Genomic DNA, 18,285 nt, shown 5'->3' with positions numbered 1-18,285 from the left:
GCAGAACCCCTGATCCAACCAAAAAACCAACCAGTTGCCATTGAGCCAATTCTGACTCGTGGCGACTCCATGCATTAGGGTAGAACTGCTCATAGGGTTTTCTTGGCTGTAATGTTATGGAAGTAGATTGTCAGGGCTTTCTTCTGAAAGGTTGGGTTCAAACCACCAACCTTTAGGTTAGCAGTCAAGCACAAACCATGCACTACCCAGGGACCATATAAAGCCAGATACTCTAGGATTTCTCAATTATGTGATCAGTGAAATGTCTCTTTTTGCTTAAGCTGGTTAGAGTTTGGTTTCTGTTACTTGACACCAAAAGAGCCTTGACTAATACAGAAACAGAAGTGTGTCGATTTGCTGGGAGTCCTTCAGTCATTGTCCATTCATGCAACAGATGTTTATTGAGCATTGTTTCAATTATCTAATGCTGTGTAACAAGCCACCCCAAAACTTAGAGGCCTAATACAATCATTGGCATGCTCATGCATCTGTGGATTGGGAGTGTGGGATGAGCTCAGCCGTGCAGTACTCACTTGGGGTCTCTCAGTGGTAGCAGTCAGATGTCAGCTGGGACTGTAATCATCCAAAGGCTCGACCGGGGCGGAAGGATCCACTTCCCAGGGGGCTCGCTCACATGGCTGGCAAACTGGGCTGGCTGTTGGCCAGGGGCCTCAATACCTCTCCATGGCAAGGCGGCTGTCTTCCCTCACAGTAAAAGTGGAAAGTGCGATGTCTTTTACAAATGACCCTAAGAAGCCACATATCATCACTTCTGCCATAGTCTATTGGTTGTATAGGGCCAGCACTGGTTCAACATGGGAGGGGACTACACAAGGGCAGTGTGGATCAGTAGGGGCCATCTTGAAACTGGCTACCCACCACAAGCACTCACCATGTACTTGGGACTGGAAATCCAGATGAGTTAAGACCCAGTCCTCACTCACAATGAGCACTCAACCTGGACTGCAGCCAGACAAACTGTCCCCCAAATCCCTCATAACTCTTGTTTTAGGGTGGCTCCAGCTTTTAAGGAAAGGAAAATCTTGCTATTAAGGAAAGGGAAATCTTGCTATTAAGGAACTGGGTTTACGTAGTTAAATATGTAACTCTCTGGTTCCAGAAATGATGCTGCCAGAAGAATTAAGAGGCCCTCCATCATCAGCATCCCTCCCATGACCCCAACCCTCTGCTGCACACATCGCTACATGTCACCGTGCCTCTACTAACTTTATTACAGTTTATGCCTGCATCACCTTCACACAACACCCACTTTTTAAACCTCATTTTAATCTTCCAAGGATATCCCAAACCTCAAAATACCCACTCTAATGGGTAAAATCGTGCAAGTAAGTGATGGGGTTCTTCTTGTAGAACACACCATTTTACACAGTTATTATTTTTAATCCACCGGATGGGGGTAGGGTAGGGGGGAACCTGTCTCATGTAACTTGCCCTAATCAAAATCCTTTAACATTAACTTATCTATCACAGAAGGCTCAGAGGATTTCTCCTGACATTGCCAGAAAATAAAGAAAATGATATACTACAGAATAGGCCCAACTTTTGAACAGATCAAGAAAGATCACATCAGCTTTTTTCTGGGAACAGAGCCCTTTAGAAGTTCCACCAATGTCAAAGGTGATCTGTGGCCAGCTGTGGGGGAAGACTGCCACTTAATGGCAGCATCCGGAACTGGACGGAAGGTACTGACATTTAGTTGTATCTTTCACAAGCTCTTAACCTTTACACTGTGTCAATAAAAAGGCCCATTAACATTTAAAAGGGATGTTTCTGGCTGTCTACTTGGAATAAGAGTTAGAAAACACTCCAAGAAATGGATTAGGTACTACATCTGTCCCAGATTTCCAACAGAGTTCAGTTCCTTCCACAGTAAAAAAACAAACCAACGTCCATCAACAGATGAGTGGACGAACAAAATCTGGTATATACACACAATGGAATACTACTAAGCCATAAAGAGAAATGAAGTCCGGATGCATGCCATAGCATGGATGAACGTTGAAAATATCATGCTGAGCAAAGTCAGTCAGCCACAAAAGGACAAATACTGTCATGATCTTGCTTATATGAAATAAGCAAATATATAGAAACCAAAGATTATTAGTGCTTACCAAGGGTAAGGAGGGGGAAAGAGAAGTTTTTGGTTAGGGGGCATTGAGTTCATGTTAACGGTCGTAGAATTATTTGGAAAAGGATAGCAAGAATGGTTGCACAACTTGAATGTAATCAATGTCACTGAATTGTACATATAGAACTGCCGAGTTGGAGTATGTTTTGTTATGTATATTTTCACCACAATTTAAAAAAAAAAAAAGTAAAGCACTAAAAAAAAAAAAAAGACGACAGTCAGTGTAATGGTCAACAATGCAGCAGCTGCTAGCTGGAAACAGCAGCTCTTCGGGTGGCCACCAAGAGCCAGGAAATCCTTCAAGCTCACCATCTGCCCTGGTAGTAACATCCTTCTGCCTTATTTTTCCACTCTATTCTTTGTTCTTCCAGACCCAGCTCAAGCATCACATTCAGGAGGCATCACCAAGTCCTCAGACCAGATTAGACCTCTGCTCTGTGCTCCCATGACCCCTTGAGCTTCCTTCACCAAGATCCCTAAGCTCATTATACTCTGGTCTGCTTACTGGTGTCTTCCACTTGACAATGGGTTGTGCACTCTGTGGTGCCCATCTATTCACTGATGCATGCATCCATTCATTCCTATCTGAATGCCCACTGCATGCCAAGCACTGGGGATACAATGAGGAACAAAGCAGATGTCGTCCCTGTCCTCTTTAAACTGTTTATAGTATCGCCTGTTCTACTTGGCTTCAAATCCCCAGTGTCTGTCCTATGTGGTAGTTGGTAAATGCTGAATGGATGGATGTTTCCCCTGCTTCAAGATAAGTAACTTACTTCCTACAAGAATTAAGTTAATGCTGTTAGTATGCTGTGAATTCCTGTGCATCCCTTTTGCAAAGTGACATCCTTCAAGCCTCACCCATCCTACATATATGTTTTGTTTGGCCAAAAGCGTGTTGTTTTTTAAAAATTTTTTATTCGTTGCTAACATTTAAAACTTGGAAGATTTCATACAAAACTTTCTGATTGCTCTCAAAATAGACACACATTCCTACAGGGCAAGAGTGGGCTGGAACTGAGGAACTGTGAGCTCCATTAGATGGGGTCGACACTCTTCAATTTGCCACAATCCCCCAGCCCTTATTGTCCTATTACTGAAATCGAACCACAGCTGCAATTTATCATCTCACTTGTGCCAACACTTTTCTTCTCCCAGCCCACTTCACTCAGGACTCCTACCTGCCCCATAGGCATCTCAATCTGCGACCCCAGCACTATGCCAATGTCACAAGAAATACATCTGAGATGAGCTAAAACACAAATAAGTAAGCAATTTTATTGGGTTTTTTTTTAATCTCCTAACATACCATCCTAATCATGGATACAGGCTGCTGCAGTTTCCAGCAAGGCTTCCAAATGCAAAGGCAAGTGACGGAAAAAGGTAAATTCAAAAGGTACTTTATTATGGAACAAGAAACCATGTTTACTGGAATTCTTCTTGCAAATGAACGCTGAAGATTAAGAATTACATTTTCATATCACCAACAGAGCTTAAAATACTTCTTTGACCAAAAAAATAATAATAAATTATCTTCAATTCAGAAAATAAATTGCATTAACCAAAATGACAGGAGGGTCCAATCATCCCATTGCCTCAGGGGCCATCTATACGGGAGAACAGGCACAGGCAGCTACGATCACAGTGAAAACACAGCGCATGCCTGAAGTTACTCAAACGCGTGCCTTCACACCCCTTGCTGTGGCCTGTCCCAAGCGAAATTTCAACTGGCCCCTTTCCTCCTCACGTCCGCCTTGTCTTCTGTTTCTTGGCCTGTCTTTTTGCATCTTCTGGGCCGCTGTTGTCAGAGACTGTCTGACCAAGAGCACGGACTCCCTGCAGTCGACTTGTCAACTGCAACAGCAAAGGAATGAGCTAGAAAAAGAGAGAGAGTATGTGAGAGAGAGAGAGAGATGCCAGGAGATGACTTCTGTCCAGATGGACATTTCTGTGTCTCACATATCAGCACAACTCCCTTCTTCTGGCGTGGTCACCCCCAGTGTGATAATGGGTGGATTTCAGGTCATAATAAAGCACGCCTTTGTACTAGAAAGGGCTCACTGGAAATAGGCTGGGATATCTCAGTGAACAACACATCTCTAGAAGTATTCCAGGTTTAAAAACTAGGAGAGATGTTACAGTCTGGAGACATCTAGGGACTGGATCTGATGCCTGGAATCACCTTACAAAAAGCAATCTGGCCTTTTGGTCCTGATTTCTGAGATCCCGGAGGATTTGTTACTTTTTCCCAGGTTGGCTGGGGAGGCCCCTCCCCGAGTAATGCACAAGGACTGCTTATATAAAGGACTGAAACACAGAGGTTTTGGGGGGAATTCTTGGCTGAGAGATGAGAAGGGTGACGCGTCTTAGGACACAGAAGTCTTGCAACAGAAGCCCTCCCAGACCTGGGTAAAAGAGCTATCATAGGCTTAGAGCTGCGTAAAGTGGCAGTGGTTGCAACGACGCCAGAAGCTGTGGAGACGATGAGCAGGCCCGGGTAGCAGCAGCAGCAGAGTGAAAAGGCCGAACCCAGGCTGAGGGCATTTCTGCTCCAAGGGCTGTCCTGCCAAGAGCTTCCTCACAAGGAGTCAGCTGGAGTGGAGCGGCTGCCCAGAGAGCAAGGGACTACCCAGAGCTGGAGCTCCTTGAGCAGGGGGTGCCCTTAGAGAGCAGTGGTGCTTCAAGAGCTAACGTGATGCCAGCCTAAAGCAGCTAGGGCCATCCGAGAGCTGTCCTAGAGGCTTCCCTGGCCGAAGAATCTCCTGGTGGATGAAGGGAGAGACGTGCTCTCTGCTTTGGGGATCTTTCCAGGCCTTTCCTGTGTGCCTCATCCTGAGTTATATCCTGATGATCCTGACGTTAATCCTCAATCGCATCCAAATTGTACCATTAGTTCTGTGTTGTTACCGTGAGTACAGTCTGTGAGTTGTGTGTGACCACTGCAGCAAATTATCAAGCCCAGCAGTGAAACAGACAGTGCCATGGGGGGAGCAGCTGATGTCAAAAATAGTGGCGAAGTGGGAAACCAGTGATAAACTTGACCTCTGCCTCATAGGAACCACCTTTATGCTATTTCTTCTTAGCAATAGTATCTTATGAGATAGATAATAGTGACTATCCCTCAGATTATGGTCACAGTTATCTTTAGGCAATGCCTTCACGGTCCTTTCCAACTCTAAAATTCTGTAATTTCTGGAAACAATCCAAGTGTCCATCAACAGATGAATGGATAAACAAAATGTGGTCTATCCAAACATGGAATATCATTCAGCCATGAAAAGGAATGAAGTCCTAACACATGCTACAACATGGATGAACCTGGAAAACATTATGCTCAGTGAAAGAAGCCAAACACAAAAGGACAAATATTGTATTGGTTTTACTTATAGGAAATATCTAGAATAGATAAATTCATAGATATAGAAAGTAGATTAGATATTACCAGGTTCACAGGGGAGGATGGGGGGATGAAGTGGGTACAGAGTTTCTGTTTTGGGTAATGAAAACATTTGGAAATGGATAGTGGTGACAGTAGCCCAACATTGTGAATATAATTAATGCCACTGAAACATACACTTAAAAATGGTTAAAACGGCAAGTTTTATGTTATATGTATTTGACCATAATAAATTTTTACTCGTGTAAATTCTATGACACTGGCCATTCTTCAGCTGCCACTTCCACAACTGTGAGGAATCACTCCCTGACACATCCTGCTTTCTCGTGAGGTCTCTGAATTTCCTACCTTATCATGGTTGTAACCAGCCAACAGAACAAGCAACGTCAAAGGCAGGGCAATGTATGATCCCTGGGCAATGTCTTGTTCAGGCAGTTTCCTCTGCAAATACCAAAAGCACCGTTAATTCTCAATCACTTCTCACATTTTTCTAGCATCCATTATTATACAGCAATGATCCACCCAGCCTTCCAAACTGGCCACCCAAAGACATTCAGGTATACTGTGCAATTCAAACTCTACCCAAAGTAAGGAACTGACAATTTGGACAGACTTTTAGACGAATTATCTGCTATCCAAGCTCTCACTTCCTCACATCTGAAACTCAGGAACAAATACATTCCAATGACAAGGTGTACCTCACTGTGAATCTGCACTATTCAATCTGAGGAACAAAGAGACCTGCATAGCAGGGAATCTTGGTGGCTGAAAAGTAATATGGGTCTCATTTTACTGAGTTCCCGATATATTCAGGGACATTTTCCTATAAGGATGCATGGAGTACCCACTGTTCTCGGCACTGGATATATGGTGATGAATAAGATAGTCTCAGAGATTACAGTTTTAAACAGCATCCTCCAACCAAGACCTGCAGGCCAGAGCCCAGGCTGCACAGCCTTCCCTGCTTTCACCACCTCCATCTATTTTTAAACTCCCTGTTGTACTTACCGTGGGATTAAAAATCAAAGTGATATGTTTATGGTAGCCAACGGCAGTAAAAGAGACTTGAGGCAAGACATAGTCGTACTGGGATTTGGGGAGCGTGGAGTCCAGAAGCACAACATAATTCTGTGCTCAAATTAAAAAAAAGTATTTTTAGAAAGGACAGGTTTGGCAAAACAAATAAAAACTAGAATCTAACACATGGCTGTAATGTAAAGGACTTGTTTTTTTTTTTTTTTTTAAAGAAATCCCCGTGTGCACATATCCAAGCCAAGGCTGCCAACTTCAAAGCAGTAACCTAGCGGGCCTATGCTATCAGTGACAGCAGTGTCCCCATGTTTCCAAGACTCTTCTGACAAGGCTTCCAGAGCTGCGGCACTTTTTTATGAGTGCAGTCAACCATGACAATTATGGGTATTTGAGGATCTGATTTTATGAAACATAAGAAGTTAAGATAAGCTAATTATGATAATTGAGGTAGATGTTCAAACTGAGCAAGACTGCTTTCGATCCAAAATGTGGTTGATTTTTAAGGGACAATACTTAAGTGGCGTGTAATCTGGCAAGTTATGAAAATACGGCATCTTAACATGATACCAGTGACAGTCACCTCCCTGTGTGCTGTGCCCATGACTGCTCTGCTTTCCACCCTGACAAGATTGGTATGGTTACCCCCATTTTACAGATGGGGAGAGTGAAGCTTGAAGAAGGTAAGAGTAACTGGCCCAGGGTCACTCAGCTATTAAGGCGGCTGAGCAGGGTCTGATCAGGTTAAGTCTGACCCTGAAACTGAAGCTATTTCCACAGTGCTTTGGTGCCTCTTTTGAGCAACTGCTCTAAAGGGTGCAGAAAACTGCTTCCTAAAATGACTTTCCAAGGGAAATATCCCCTGGAGAAATGAGGCCCCCAAAATTCCATCACAACCTGTTTCATTATTTTACAGTCATTTCACACAGAGAAAGGCCATAGTACACCACCCCCGTGGCAGGTGGTGAAAGGCCAAGAGAGGGAACCCTCAGGTTAAGTCCACTAGTGAAAATAACCAAATGCTTTGCAGTCTGTTCCCATCACACCAACTACAATAGTTTGCTCTGTCCAATTAGAATTGATAATAAGCATTTTATAATCAATAAATGATGTCCAACAGTAGGCCCTTGATTAAGTAAATTACGGTAATTCCTATATTACGGACTACTATACAACTATTAAAAATCATGTTTTAAAGGATGTAATCATGGGGGAAAGATTTGTGATACATTCTTCACTGAAAAGCACAGATTACAAAACAATGTACAGAAAGGTCCCAGTATTGATAGATTGAGATGGATGGATGGATGGATGAATGGATGGGTTGACACAGATAGATGGATGGATACAGATGGATGGACAGACAGATGCTGTGTTAGGTGTTGTAAAGACGACTTCGACTCATAGCGGCCCCATGTGACAGAGTAGAACTGCCCCATATGGTTTTCTAGGCTGTAATCTTTACAGGAGCAGGTCGCCAGGTGTTTCTCCCACAGAGCCCCTGGGTGGGTCCAAACTGCCAACCTTTTAGTTCGCAGCCAAGTACCACCAGAACTTGACAGGTAGGTAGACTTGTGTATGTGTGTGTGTTCTCTCTCTCTCACACACACACACACAAGGACGTATGCGTGCTCTCTGAAAGAAGATCACAAGGATTCCTATTAACAATGTTAACAGTGGTTACTACTGGATGATGGGATTATGGCTGATTTTAATTTTTTCCAAAACCTCCTGCTATGAATATGTATTATTTTGTAAACAGAAAAAAAGCTAATTAAGAAAAATGAATCCCTACAGAGCCCAACCTCCTTTGATTCAGAGAGCACAACGTCAACCATTTCTGTAGAATAGTATAAGGACGAAAAGCAAGAAGACTGTGTTTTCTTAAACTCAAAAGTGGAATTATTAAAACACAGCAGAAACCAGCATCAAGCCACAGGCATTACCTCACTGTCTCTAAGCAGTGGGGGGAAGTGGAAGAAGAGGGACTGGCCGAGAGACACCGTCTGGATTGGATTGTCAAGGTTCTCGCTTTTGTAAAGCTTTACCTGGAGAGCAAAAACAAACAGGGCATGCTTGTGAAATTGAAACATGATAAACATTTCATTTCAGACATCCCCAAGACAGCTGATCTCCTGGGGGAGAGGGGGGAATCTTTGGAAACATGGATATTTGAAAGAGAAACCGTCCTCCCCTGACAGCTACACATAATGCATTCCTCAATCATCTGAGACTCTGATAACATGTCATGCAGAGAAATGCAAGGTTTTAAAATAGATTCTAACTTCTGTTATCACTCAAACGAATAATAACAGTTATTATAAGGACAACATTGAAAAGAATAGCTGCTAACATTTGTTGAGCATCTATAATACGCCGGGCATGCAACAGGCACTTTGCATGCATTATCACCAATCCTGAGTATAAAACAGATATCATTACTCTCCCTACAGAGACTCAGAAAGACACCTGAGGTCACATAGCTCATACACGGCAGAGTCTGGGACTGAACCCACATGACTGAGGGTCCTGTCCACCTTGCACTGTCTCTGCATACGACATGGAACCTTAATTCCACAAGTATTTGTTAAACTCAAAATGTGATCTCATTCTGCATTTGGTTCTCTGGGCTGCTTCAAGAAGCAGTTCAGTGCTTTGTCCCTGGCCTTTACTTCTCTCAGGTCTGGGTTCGTTGCCTGTTCTTACACCATGTACAATGGGGCATGAGAAAGAGTAAGGTGCAGTCCTGGCCAATGTAAAGGCTGTGAGGCGCCATCCTGCACCTGCCATAAGAGAATCATTCTAATTTCCAGCTTCTCTGGAAAACTGGGAAGCAGTACCAACCCTGAGCCAGAAATCTAGTATGGCAGCAATCAGACAGTGCTGAGGAGTGGCTGCCTCCCCTTCCCTCCACTCCCTCACCCCGTAGATGGGGCATGACTTCTCCAGTTTGCCCCAAAAACCATCCAGCCCTCTTCATTCTCTGACATTACCTGCCTGGGACCCACAGGCACACAGGTTTGCAACCCCTGGACTAAAGGGTAGTTAGCAGGTGAGTTCAACCCTAAGCACACATTCTCACTCAAGCCAGATACTTAACTGTATGTAAAACGGAATGTGCCTCTTAGTAACACACCCCTCTGGCAATGCTTTAACATTTTCCAAGGGATTGCAGGACGTTTTAAAAGTGCTTCTTCATTAACCACAGACACAGAGATTTTGTTACAGCTGGAAGAGACCTTAAGAGGTCATTTAGTCCAACTACCTGATTGTGTAAAGGACGAAACTCAGGCACATGGACGTGAAGTGATTCGCCCAAAGCTAAAAAGCAGGTAACTACCAGTGACAGGAAGAGAGCCCAGTCCACCTGGCTTCTGTGCTCACTACCTTCACCCTGGACAGATTTAAAAAATTATGAGGCACTTTGTCTTAAAATTGTCTTTCCATGTTAGACTCCAGATTGTATTGATTACTCATCAGGCTTCTGCTACAATCCCTCCGAAGATTAACTGCTGGCAAAACCGTTTATCTGAAACTAGAATACATTTCTCTCTAATGATCAGCAATCACTCCCCCAAGTACACGCGGTGATCAAAGTTTCTTAAATCTCAACCCTAACCCTCAGCAGGCAGCATTCTGGAGCATCTCCAAATTCAGTATTTACAGCAAGAGCTAGATGGGCACAAAGGGCCTGCTCCTCCTTGTCTTAAAGCTGAAAAGAACATAACATTTTATTTTAATCTTAAAAAGCTGGTCTCTAGCTTACCCACAATGTTGGGAGATACTCAGAGGAAGTGATCACATTTCCACTTAAGTCAAATTGATTAATCTGCCGGAAAACTATGATGTTTACGTCATCGATGTCATTATTGCCAACCTAGAAAGAGAAGAAGAACGCTGGTATTGAGAAGGCTGGAGGAGGAACTTCTAGCTGTTGAATGGTCTGAGAGCTACTTCTTGGCAAACTTTACTCCTTATATTAAGGGAGCAGAGTGTGCCACTGAAGTAGCCTAAGGTCACAAACTGACAGAAGGTGGGTTATACCTGGCCTACATGCACAGTTTGATGTGCACAGTATTTTTTTGGTTAAGTTTTAATTCCTTGTCAACTTTTTAAAAAGTAGGCAACTTCACAGTCCAAGCCAGACTTTCCGGCTTCCCTTGGAAAAAAAAAAAAACGCTCTTGCCAGGCAAAAGTCAGTGGGTTCTGAGTCCCAGCTGCCGCTTCGGGCAGGTTGTGTGCTCTCCAGTTTGTGAAAGCCCAGAAGCCCACTTCTCTGCTTCATACCTGCCTGGCTGACAGTCACATTACTGTTTATGATCCTGGCCTGAGTCACCCCAGTAGGGAAATACATAAGTTGTAAGTCATTTTGGCGTGAGACACAGCCATTACAGCCCTTTAAAATGCCAGCTGCCATAAAGACATCAAGAAAATCCACTTCCTAGGCCAAAAACTCCTACCTGGCCCACCACTCTCCACCCTGTTGTTAGTTGCCACTAAGTCACTTCCAACTCACGGAGCCCTCATGTGTGAAGAGTAGAACTGCCCCATAGGGTTTTCAAGGCTGTGACCTTTTGGAAGCACATCATCAGGCCTGTCTTGAGGCACCTCTGGGTGGGTTTGAATTGCTAATCTTTTGGCTAATAGTCAAGCGCTTAACCATCTGCACACCCAGGCAACCTACTCTTTACCCTAAGCTCTCCCAGTCTTCATGTGTATTGTTGTTGTGTGCCACTGAGTCAACTCCAACTCACAGTGACTCTACAGGACAGAGGAGAACTGCCCCCATAGCGTTTCCAAGGCTGTAATCTTTACAGAAGCAGACTGCCACATCTTTCTCCTGTGGAGCAGCTAGTGGGTTTGAACCACCAATCTTTTGGTTAACAGTCAAGAGCTTAACCAGTGCACCACCAGGGCTCCTTGCTTCAAGCTTAATGTTCACCTAATAAAGCCACCAAGAGTCAGTCTCTCTCTTCCTGCCCAAGCTTCTCTAGTCCAGCAAATCCCAGCTGTTTAGTAAGAGGGAAGTCTTACTTCAAATGGATCTGGCCACTTTCTGTGAACTGGAGGCTGCCTCCTTACGGGTCAATTTAGTTAAGTTATGATCATGAATATCAAAGGACTCTGCCCACCAAATGGAATAAATAAGGGCATCTGAATATAAGAAGACTAGGTGATCCTGCTACCAGTTAAGCCCATGTTCTCTTTATTCCCCTCCGTTGGTTTGAGATGCTCCTTATGCCTTAAGACCCTTAACTTGCAGAATAATGATCAGGGCTTCCAGGGCAAGTGGGGGGAGTGGGGAAACAAGAGTGCAAATTTCTTTTCTAAATGAATGACAGCAATGCTGTTCATTAAAAACTCCACCCACATAAGACATTGCCTGTGAGGATGACACTATTCTACAAAGACCCTTAACTAGGATTTAAAGCTCCCCCTACAACAGTTGAAATGCAGACAACCATAGGAGTACTTAAGTATTTTTGATCAGGAAAGCAGTCATACTAAGATTCCTTAGAAGAATTTAATGCCTTACCTCAATTACCCGATGGTGGGGGAGAGCCCGTTCAATGTGATCGTTGCCTTCTGCCTTGAGCTGAACGTGGTATACACATCCCGGCTGCAAATAAACCCAGCAGTCAAGTCTCTAGAAAGGGGCTTATTATATTAAACTTGACCTGAACCTGGTCTGACTGCATGTGGTCATCTCGATGCGAGAAATTTCTTTCCCACCTCACTTGCCAATCTGTGGCAAGTTAACCTTCTTAAGGGTCACTTTAAAAACCACCCAGGCATTGCATCATTACTCACAATAGCCAAAAGGTGGAATCAACCCAAGTGTCCATCAACAGATAAACAGATAAACAAAATGTGATGCTGTATCCACACAATGCAATATTATTCAGTCATCAAGAGAAATAAAGTGTCGATACATCTACAACATGGATGAACCTTAAAAACATTATGCTCAGTGAAATAAATTAGACACAAAAGGACAAACATTGTATGATCCCACTGAGATGAAATATCTAGAATTGGTGAATGCACAGAAACAAAAGTTTATTAGTGGTTACAAAGGGCTGTGGGGAGGGGAAAATACAGTGTTATTGCTTAAGGGGCACTGAGTTTCTAATTGGGGTGATAAAAAAAACTTTTGGAAATAGACTGTGGTAATGGTTACACAGCATGAAAAATGTCACTGAATTGTGCACTCAAAAATGGATGAAATGGCAATTTTTTTGTTATTTATTTTTTACCACAATAAGATTTTAAAAAGCATCCATGATGAAGAAATATTTATTTGAAGTTCTGCAAGTGCTTCAGTTTCAATTCGGTTTCATTGTCTTCTACCCAAGGAAAATTCAATTTTATTTTGTATTTCAAAATTGCAAGCACTGCGGTTGTTCTTATTCTCGTAAACCCATCCTTTCCTTGCAGCCCACCTAGTCCCTCTGTCTGTAAATACGCACAGTGACATCTGGAATGACACTCCCAAAGGCTAACAGTGGATATGATTTCTGGGACGTAAGATTTGAAAATTTTCTTTTTTTAAAAAAAAATAGTTTCTTCTTTACACCTTTTATTCTACTGTTTGTTTAGACAAGCATCATGTTTACCAAAAAGTCATTATTCTAAAAAAAAAAACAAGAAACTTATAAAAACTTATAAAACAACTAATTTCTGATCATCCACCACGTAACTGACCTGATGACTCAGGATCTGAAGCACTGGACTAATGTCTATTTGCACCTTAGTGGGAAAACCGTATTTATAACACAGGGTATTTTTAAACAAGCATGGATAATGTGGTTCCAGTCTTCTAAAATTATGTATGCTTTGATCATCTCTGTATGCAGACAGCGCAGTGTCTAAAAGGTATTTGCTACATGTCAACCGCGAGTACTTCCAGGTGGTAGCTTTAGGGTGATTTTTTTCACTTTCATCTTTTCTATATATTGCTTGAAATATTTCATAATAAGCACATAGTATTTCTGCAAATAAAGCTATTATTAAAAAAATAAAAATAAAATAAAAAACTACAAGAACCAAATTTATAATCACCAACAGATACATCAGCTCACTTTACAGCCCAATTAGGACCAGCAGCATTGGGCTTGGTTCAAACATAACTGTTTGCACTTCAGTGGGGGAGGACCCACTGCCACTGAATTGACTGTGACTCATGGTGACCCCATGTGTTACAGAGTAGAACTGCTCCACAGGGTATTCTTGGCTGCGTCCTTTAAGGAACAGATTGCCAAGCCTCTCTTTCATGGTGCCACTGGGTAGGTTCAAGCTGCCAGCCTTAGGGTAGTAGTCAAGTGCAAACTGTTTGCACCACCCAGGGACCTAAGGCTTAAGCATTTATTTGTGAAGAAAAAGAGAGACAGCATCACTGCAGCAGGAAGAGCAGGCACAGCCCGCTCGCTCCAATGCCTAGGCCGGGCAGCATCCGATCAGGGCAGCTGCTGTGGTCCTAAGGGGTCCTGACTCCTACCTCATGGCAGACTGCCCAGGGACTCTCCTGCGTCCTCTGGTAGCAGTATCTGGTAGAGTAGCTGCTCTCCCAAGATGTCTTGACAAGCACACTGCCCAGAAAGGTCAAATGAACAAACGGGCCCAGGTGCTCATCCTAACTTGGGATCCCAATCCTTAGTACAACCTTAACAGCAGGTCTCTAGCTTGCGATCATCTGGGAAACTGGCCAACTCAAATTCAAAACACTTGATGGAAAACTTCAATGGATACTCCTTAGAAGATGTGCCTAGCACAAGCCTTATACATGGTTTTAAGTGTTGGCTGCTACAAGCGGTCAACTCTAAAACACTGAAAGTGAGCTCTACTGGCTTAACATCTATTAGGAGGAGGAGGCTGGCAAATAGCAAACATTCTCTGTGCCTCAGGACCGTAAGGCACTGTGGCAGCACGCTTCACGGGAGCTGGTCTTCCCACAGGGCAGAGCATCTACAGTAAAGCTCATCGAGACTCATGTGTAAGGATGGCAAGATGACCATCATATTAATTAATCTGACAAAAACCTACCAAAAGGAGAGTGGTAGGCAGAGCCGGATATAGGGAGCCTGCCCTGACAGTGTGCCCCAGCTCTGTCCGTTGGCCCATAAGAACAGGTATATTTCAGTCCTTAGCATGGCCAGGTAAGACATCCCCTAAGTCCAGCTACCTCCTTTTGCTTGAACACTCTCTGTTCACTGAGTGACACTCCAACCTGATTTGAAGGCGTAGGGATGCCCTGGATATGTATATACGCATCCCTAACTTTAGGACAGAACAGCAATGCCCCAACGTATATAAATAAATGGACAAACTGATTTGCATCTCAGCTCACGTGATTTAGGCAAATACTTGTCTGTTACCAAGATATGACTGTCTCTGGGGTCAACTAACACCACCAGTTTGTGGATCTAAAAGCCCAGGGACCAAACCCCAGATTCTGGTGGTTCAGCACACTGGGTGCTGCCCAACCCCCATAAGATGCCCTACAGTAAACAGCCCCTCTCGGTGACTTCTACAATACACATTTAGTATCTACTGAATGAGCAAATAGTGAACAAACAAATGAAAATTGAGAGGAAAAAAGCACCACAAATCCTAAGCCAAATGTTGCAATTTAGAAGTCCAAAAGACAAATAAGATTTTTGTTTGGCCCGCACAAAGAAGTTGTGGGGTTTTTTATAAAAAGTTAGTTAACATTTTAAATCAGGTGTTTTCATAAGGAAATCTGAATTTCTGAGTTCTCTTTTAAAAATTCAAATTATCAGACAACACTGAGCTTGTCTTCCCACATGGCTATAATTAACTAGAGCTGAGTGGTAACTGCCCCCTGTACATTGGCCATGCTCTCTCTAGCTCACCACAGTCCCCACCACTCCTTATTGTACACTCAACTCCCTTCAACCATTCATACTTCTCTCCTGGACCCATAGGCATTTGGTCTGATATCCCGGGCCTAAGCAATAATTACCCAATGCTAGGCAAAAGGTGCACACAGCATGAAAAAAAGTCCTCTAAGAAAATATGCTCAGCGTCTCACCAGCAATCCACGCAATCTGAACTTCCCCTCTTCATCTGTCATGGTGTCTTCTCCATAAATGCTACAGTCATTCTGTCCCACGGCTTCCACGGCAATGCCCTGTTCTGGTTCTCCATTTAAAGAAGAAACTGTGCCATAGCAACTAAAGTGAAAACAAGAGAAACAAAACATCATACTCTTGCGGTTTTCTAAAGCACACAAAGGATCTCAGGTAAAGTGTCCTGTGTTTACCAACAATTTACAGCGCAAAACAGTCTAGTGAGGAATTGCGTCCCAGTGACCTAGACAATTCAGTTCTAGCTATGCCACTTCCAACCTAGCCTTCCTGCCACTGGGATAAGTTGTCAATTTCTCTTTTCATACATTCTGAAAGAGGCTCCAGAAAATTGTAATTAAAAAAGGCTAAGCTTTATTTTATTCCATTTTTTCGAAGCTTTAAGTAATGAAACATCCAATAAAATGAAAATAAATCACTTCCCCTTTCATCCCACACATACTTTGTGATTAATCTCATCTAAAATGCGTTTGCATACATGTGTAAAAATGTGTGTGTGTGTGTATATAGCTAGTATTTGCACAAACTTTCTGGAAGTATTCAGAAAACTCAGAAACACCCGTTGTCTTCTGGAAGGGGAACTTGGGTGGCTGGGAGACAAGAACAGATAGAAAAACTACATTACATACTCTTTTCGTTATTCTGAATTTTTACTCAGGTGAACGCATTTCTTTCTTTCAAATTTTTAATTCAAGTTTAAAACTTTTAAAAAATAAAACTCTTAAGCAAATAGATAGGTTCTCTCGGGCCAATTTCAAAATAGGAAATTGAAGACTGAACTGCTAGTTTGAGGTATTAGAAGTAAAGGGCAGTAGTCAAAAATCTTTTGACCTCGTATCATCTATCTCCCTTGCCTCCTAAACAAAATCAGCCTGAAGACTGGGATGGGTTTGTGGACAGCCACATCTGAGTGTGATTCCACAGTTCAGCCCTAGAGAGAGAGATGCAGGTGGGGCTGCTCACCTGTAGGCTGTCCGATACCCAGTGATGGTGATCTTCAGGTTCTGTCCCTCCTGCACCTCGATCATTTGTGAGGACGGCTCAAACCGGAATTCTTTCATCATGGGTTTGAAGTAATACTGCCCAGGGCTCTGCCAAGAGACAACCGCAAACTGAGCCTCTGCTGTCACGTCTAGGGACAGCTTGAAAGAGGGGCATCAATTGCAACCAATGTCACAAAACAATCTGTGTATAAATTTTTAAATGAGAAACTAACGTGCACTGTAAACTTTTACCTAAAACACAATAAAATTAAAAAAATTAAAATGACAAATGCAAAAGGAGGGACGGAGGCACCAAAGTTATAATAGAATTAAGCCACAATAGCTCCAGGGCTTCCTAGACAGACAGACATGGTAACACTATCTCTACAATCAATAACTGTACTAAAGAAATTACAATGATTATTAACGACGGCAGCTATCATTGTCATGAGCCTTTAACAACTCTGTGAGGTAGAAGTCGTATGTGAATTTTAGGATGCAGAAACCGAGGCTCAGAAAGGTAAAGTAGCTTGCCTGAGATGACACAGCAATAGGAGCAGAGGGAAGATTTAGAGCCAGGTGTGTATCACTACAAAGCCTGTGATCTTTCTGAGATGCCTCACTGCCTCTCTGTGACATCCCTCTAACAGTCATTTTACTCCCAGTACTGACAAGATGACCGTGTTCATGTGGACTTTCTGTGTCTGCACCAGTCAGGGCCTCAGACTACAACGCAGATGAAACACTGGTGCCATCTTCCCGCCATGCGGAGCTAGAGCTCCCAGGCAGACCTGCATGGCTCCAGAGCCGGCACTCTCCCCACAGCCCCACGCAACCTCCCGAAGGCGGGCCCGGGGGGAACGAGTGACTCCGCAGCATCGGCTGACAGGACTCCTCTCCCGCCTCAGGACGTTTTCTTGATTTCTTTCGTGTCTGAGTGAATAAGTGGGAGCACAATGGAAAGAGCGGAAGATGCCCCAGAAAACCACTAGGACAGAAGACAAGGCGACTAAGTCACTCAGCTGATGCCCACCACTACAGCACAACACTCTGGGGAGCTCAGAGATTGACACCATCCCTACCACGAGCTCCCGGAAATGACGTGCCTTTACTTCCGGCTGTGGGCCTGGCTCCCCACGCACGCAGAAGTAGCTCCGTTATTCCACCTGCGCTTCTGCACAAGGCATGCAACATGAGGTCCTCGCCTTCAAGCCCAACCTCAGCCTCAATCAACTCCAGTGCCTTCTGCTGCTTTGCGGGAAAAAAAAAAAAAAAAAAACCACACACAAGCTAACCACCAAATGCAGCCTGACACTACAGACAATGTAATGCTGTGGTAAAACACAGGGAGACCTAAGAGAGGTGCCCACTGTGGCCAGGGTAATTAATTACATTGTCTTAGTGACAAGCAGGTGACCAAGTAACAAGAAGTGTGCGCGGAAAGGAACATGAATCTGCAACATTAAGTTCTAGTATGAGCAAGACTCTAATTAGATTTGGTCCCCAAAGAAACGTAAAAGATTCCAAGTTCTCACATTGTCAAGTAATACATAAGCCCTGTGTGCCGTGCTCCTGCTCTCTCTCGGGACGACAGGCAGCCGGTAGATTACAGAAGGGCAC

General features: G+C 43.5%; 1 protein-coding gene across 1 annotated transcript in view; it reads right to left on the bottom strand.

Annotated features, from left to right (window-relative positions):
• Nucleotides 1-2,347: 2,347 nt before the first annotated feature.
• LOC101343073 (nodal modulator 1) overlaps nt 2,348-18,285 on the bottom strand; it is a 62,832-nt gene continuing 46,894 nt past the window's right edge. The window contains exons 24-31 of the mRNA XM_004373289.2: nt 16,646-16,773; nt 15,628-15,769; nt 12,112-12,195; nt 10,342-10,452; nt 8,522-8,623; nt 6,555-6,674; nt 5,895-5,987; nt 2,348-4,024 (exon numbers count right to left, since the gene is read on the bottom strand). Of these exons, the coding sequence (XP_004373346.1) occupies nt 3,893-4,024; nt 5,895-5,987; nt 6,555-6,674; nt 8,522-8,623; nt 10,342-10,452; nt 12,112-12,195; nt 15,628-15,769; nt 16,646-16,773 (912 nt within the window). The 3' untranslated portion in view covers nt 2,348-3,892. The remainder of the gene's footprint in view (nt 4,025-5,894; nt 5,988-6,554; nt 6,675-8,521; nt 8,624-10,341; nt 10,453-12,111; nt 12,196-15,627; nt 15,770-16,645; nt 16,774-18,285) is intronic.

Source organism: Trichechus manatus, unplaced genomic scaffold (genome assembly GCF_000243295.1).
Source record: "Trichechus manatus latirostris isolate Lorelei unplaced genomic scaffold, TriManLat1.0 scaffold00024, whole genome shotgun sequence".
Taxonomy (NCBI): Eukaryota; Metazoa; Chordata; class Mammalia; order Sirenia; family Trichechidae; genus Trichechus; species Trichechus manatus.
Note: the sequence above shows the minus strand (reverse complement) of the source record. Positions and strands in the feature narration are given on the sequence as shown.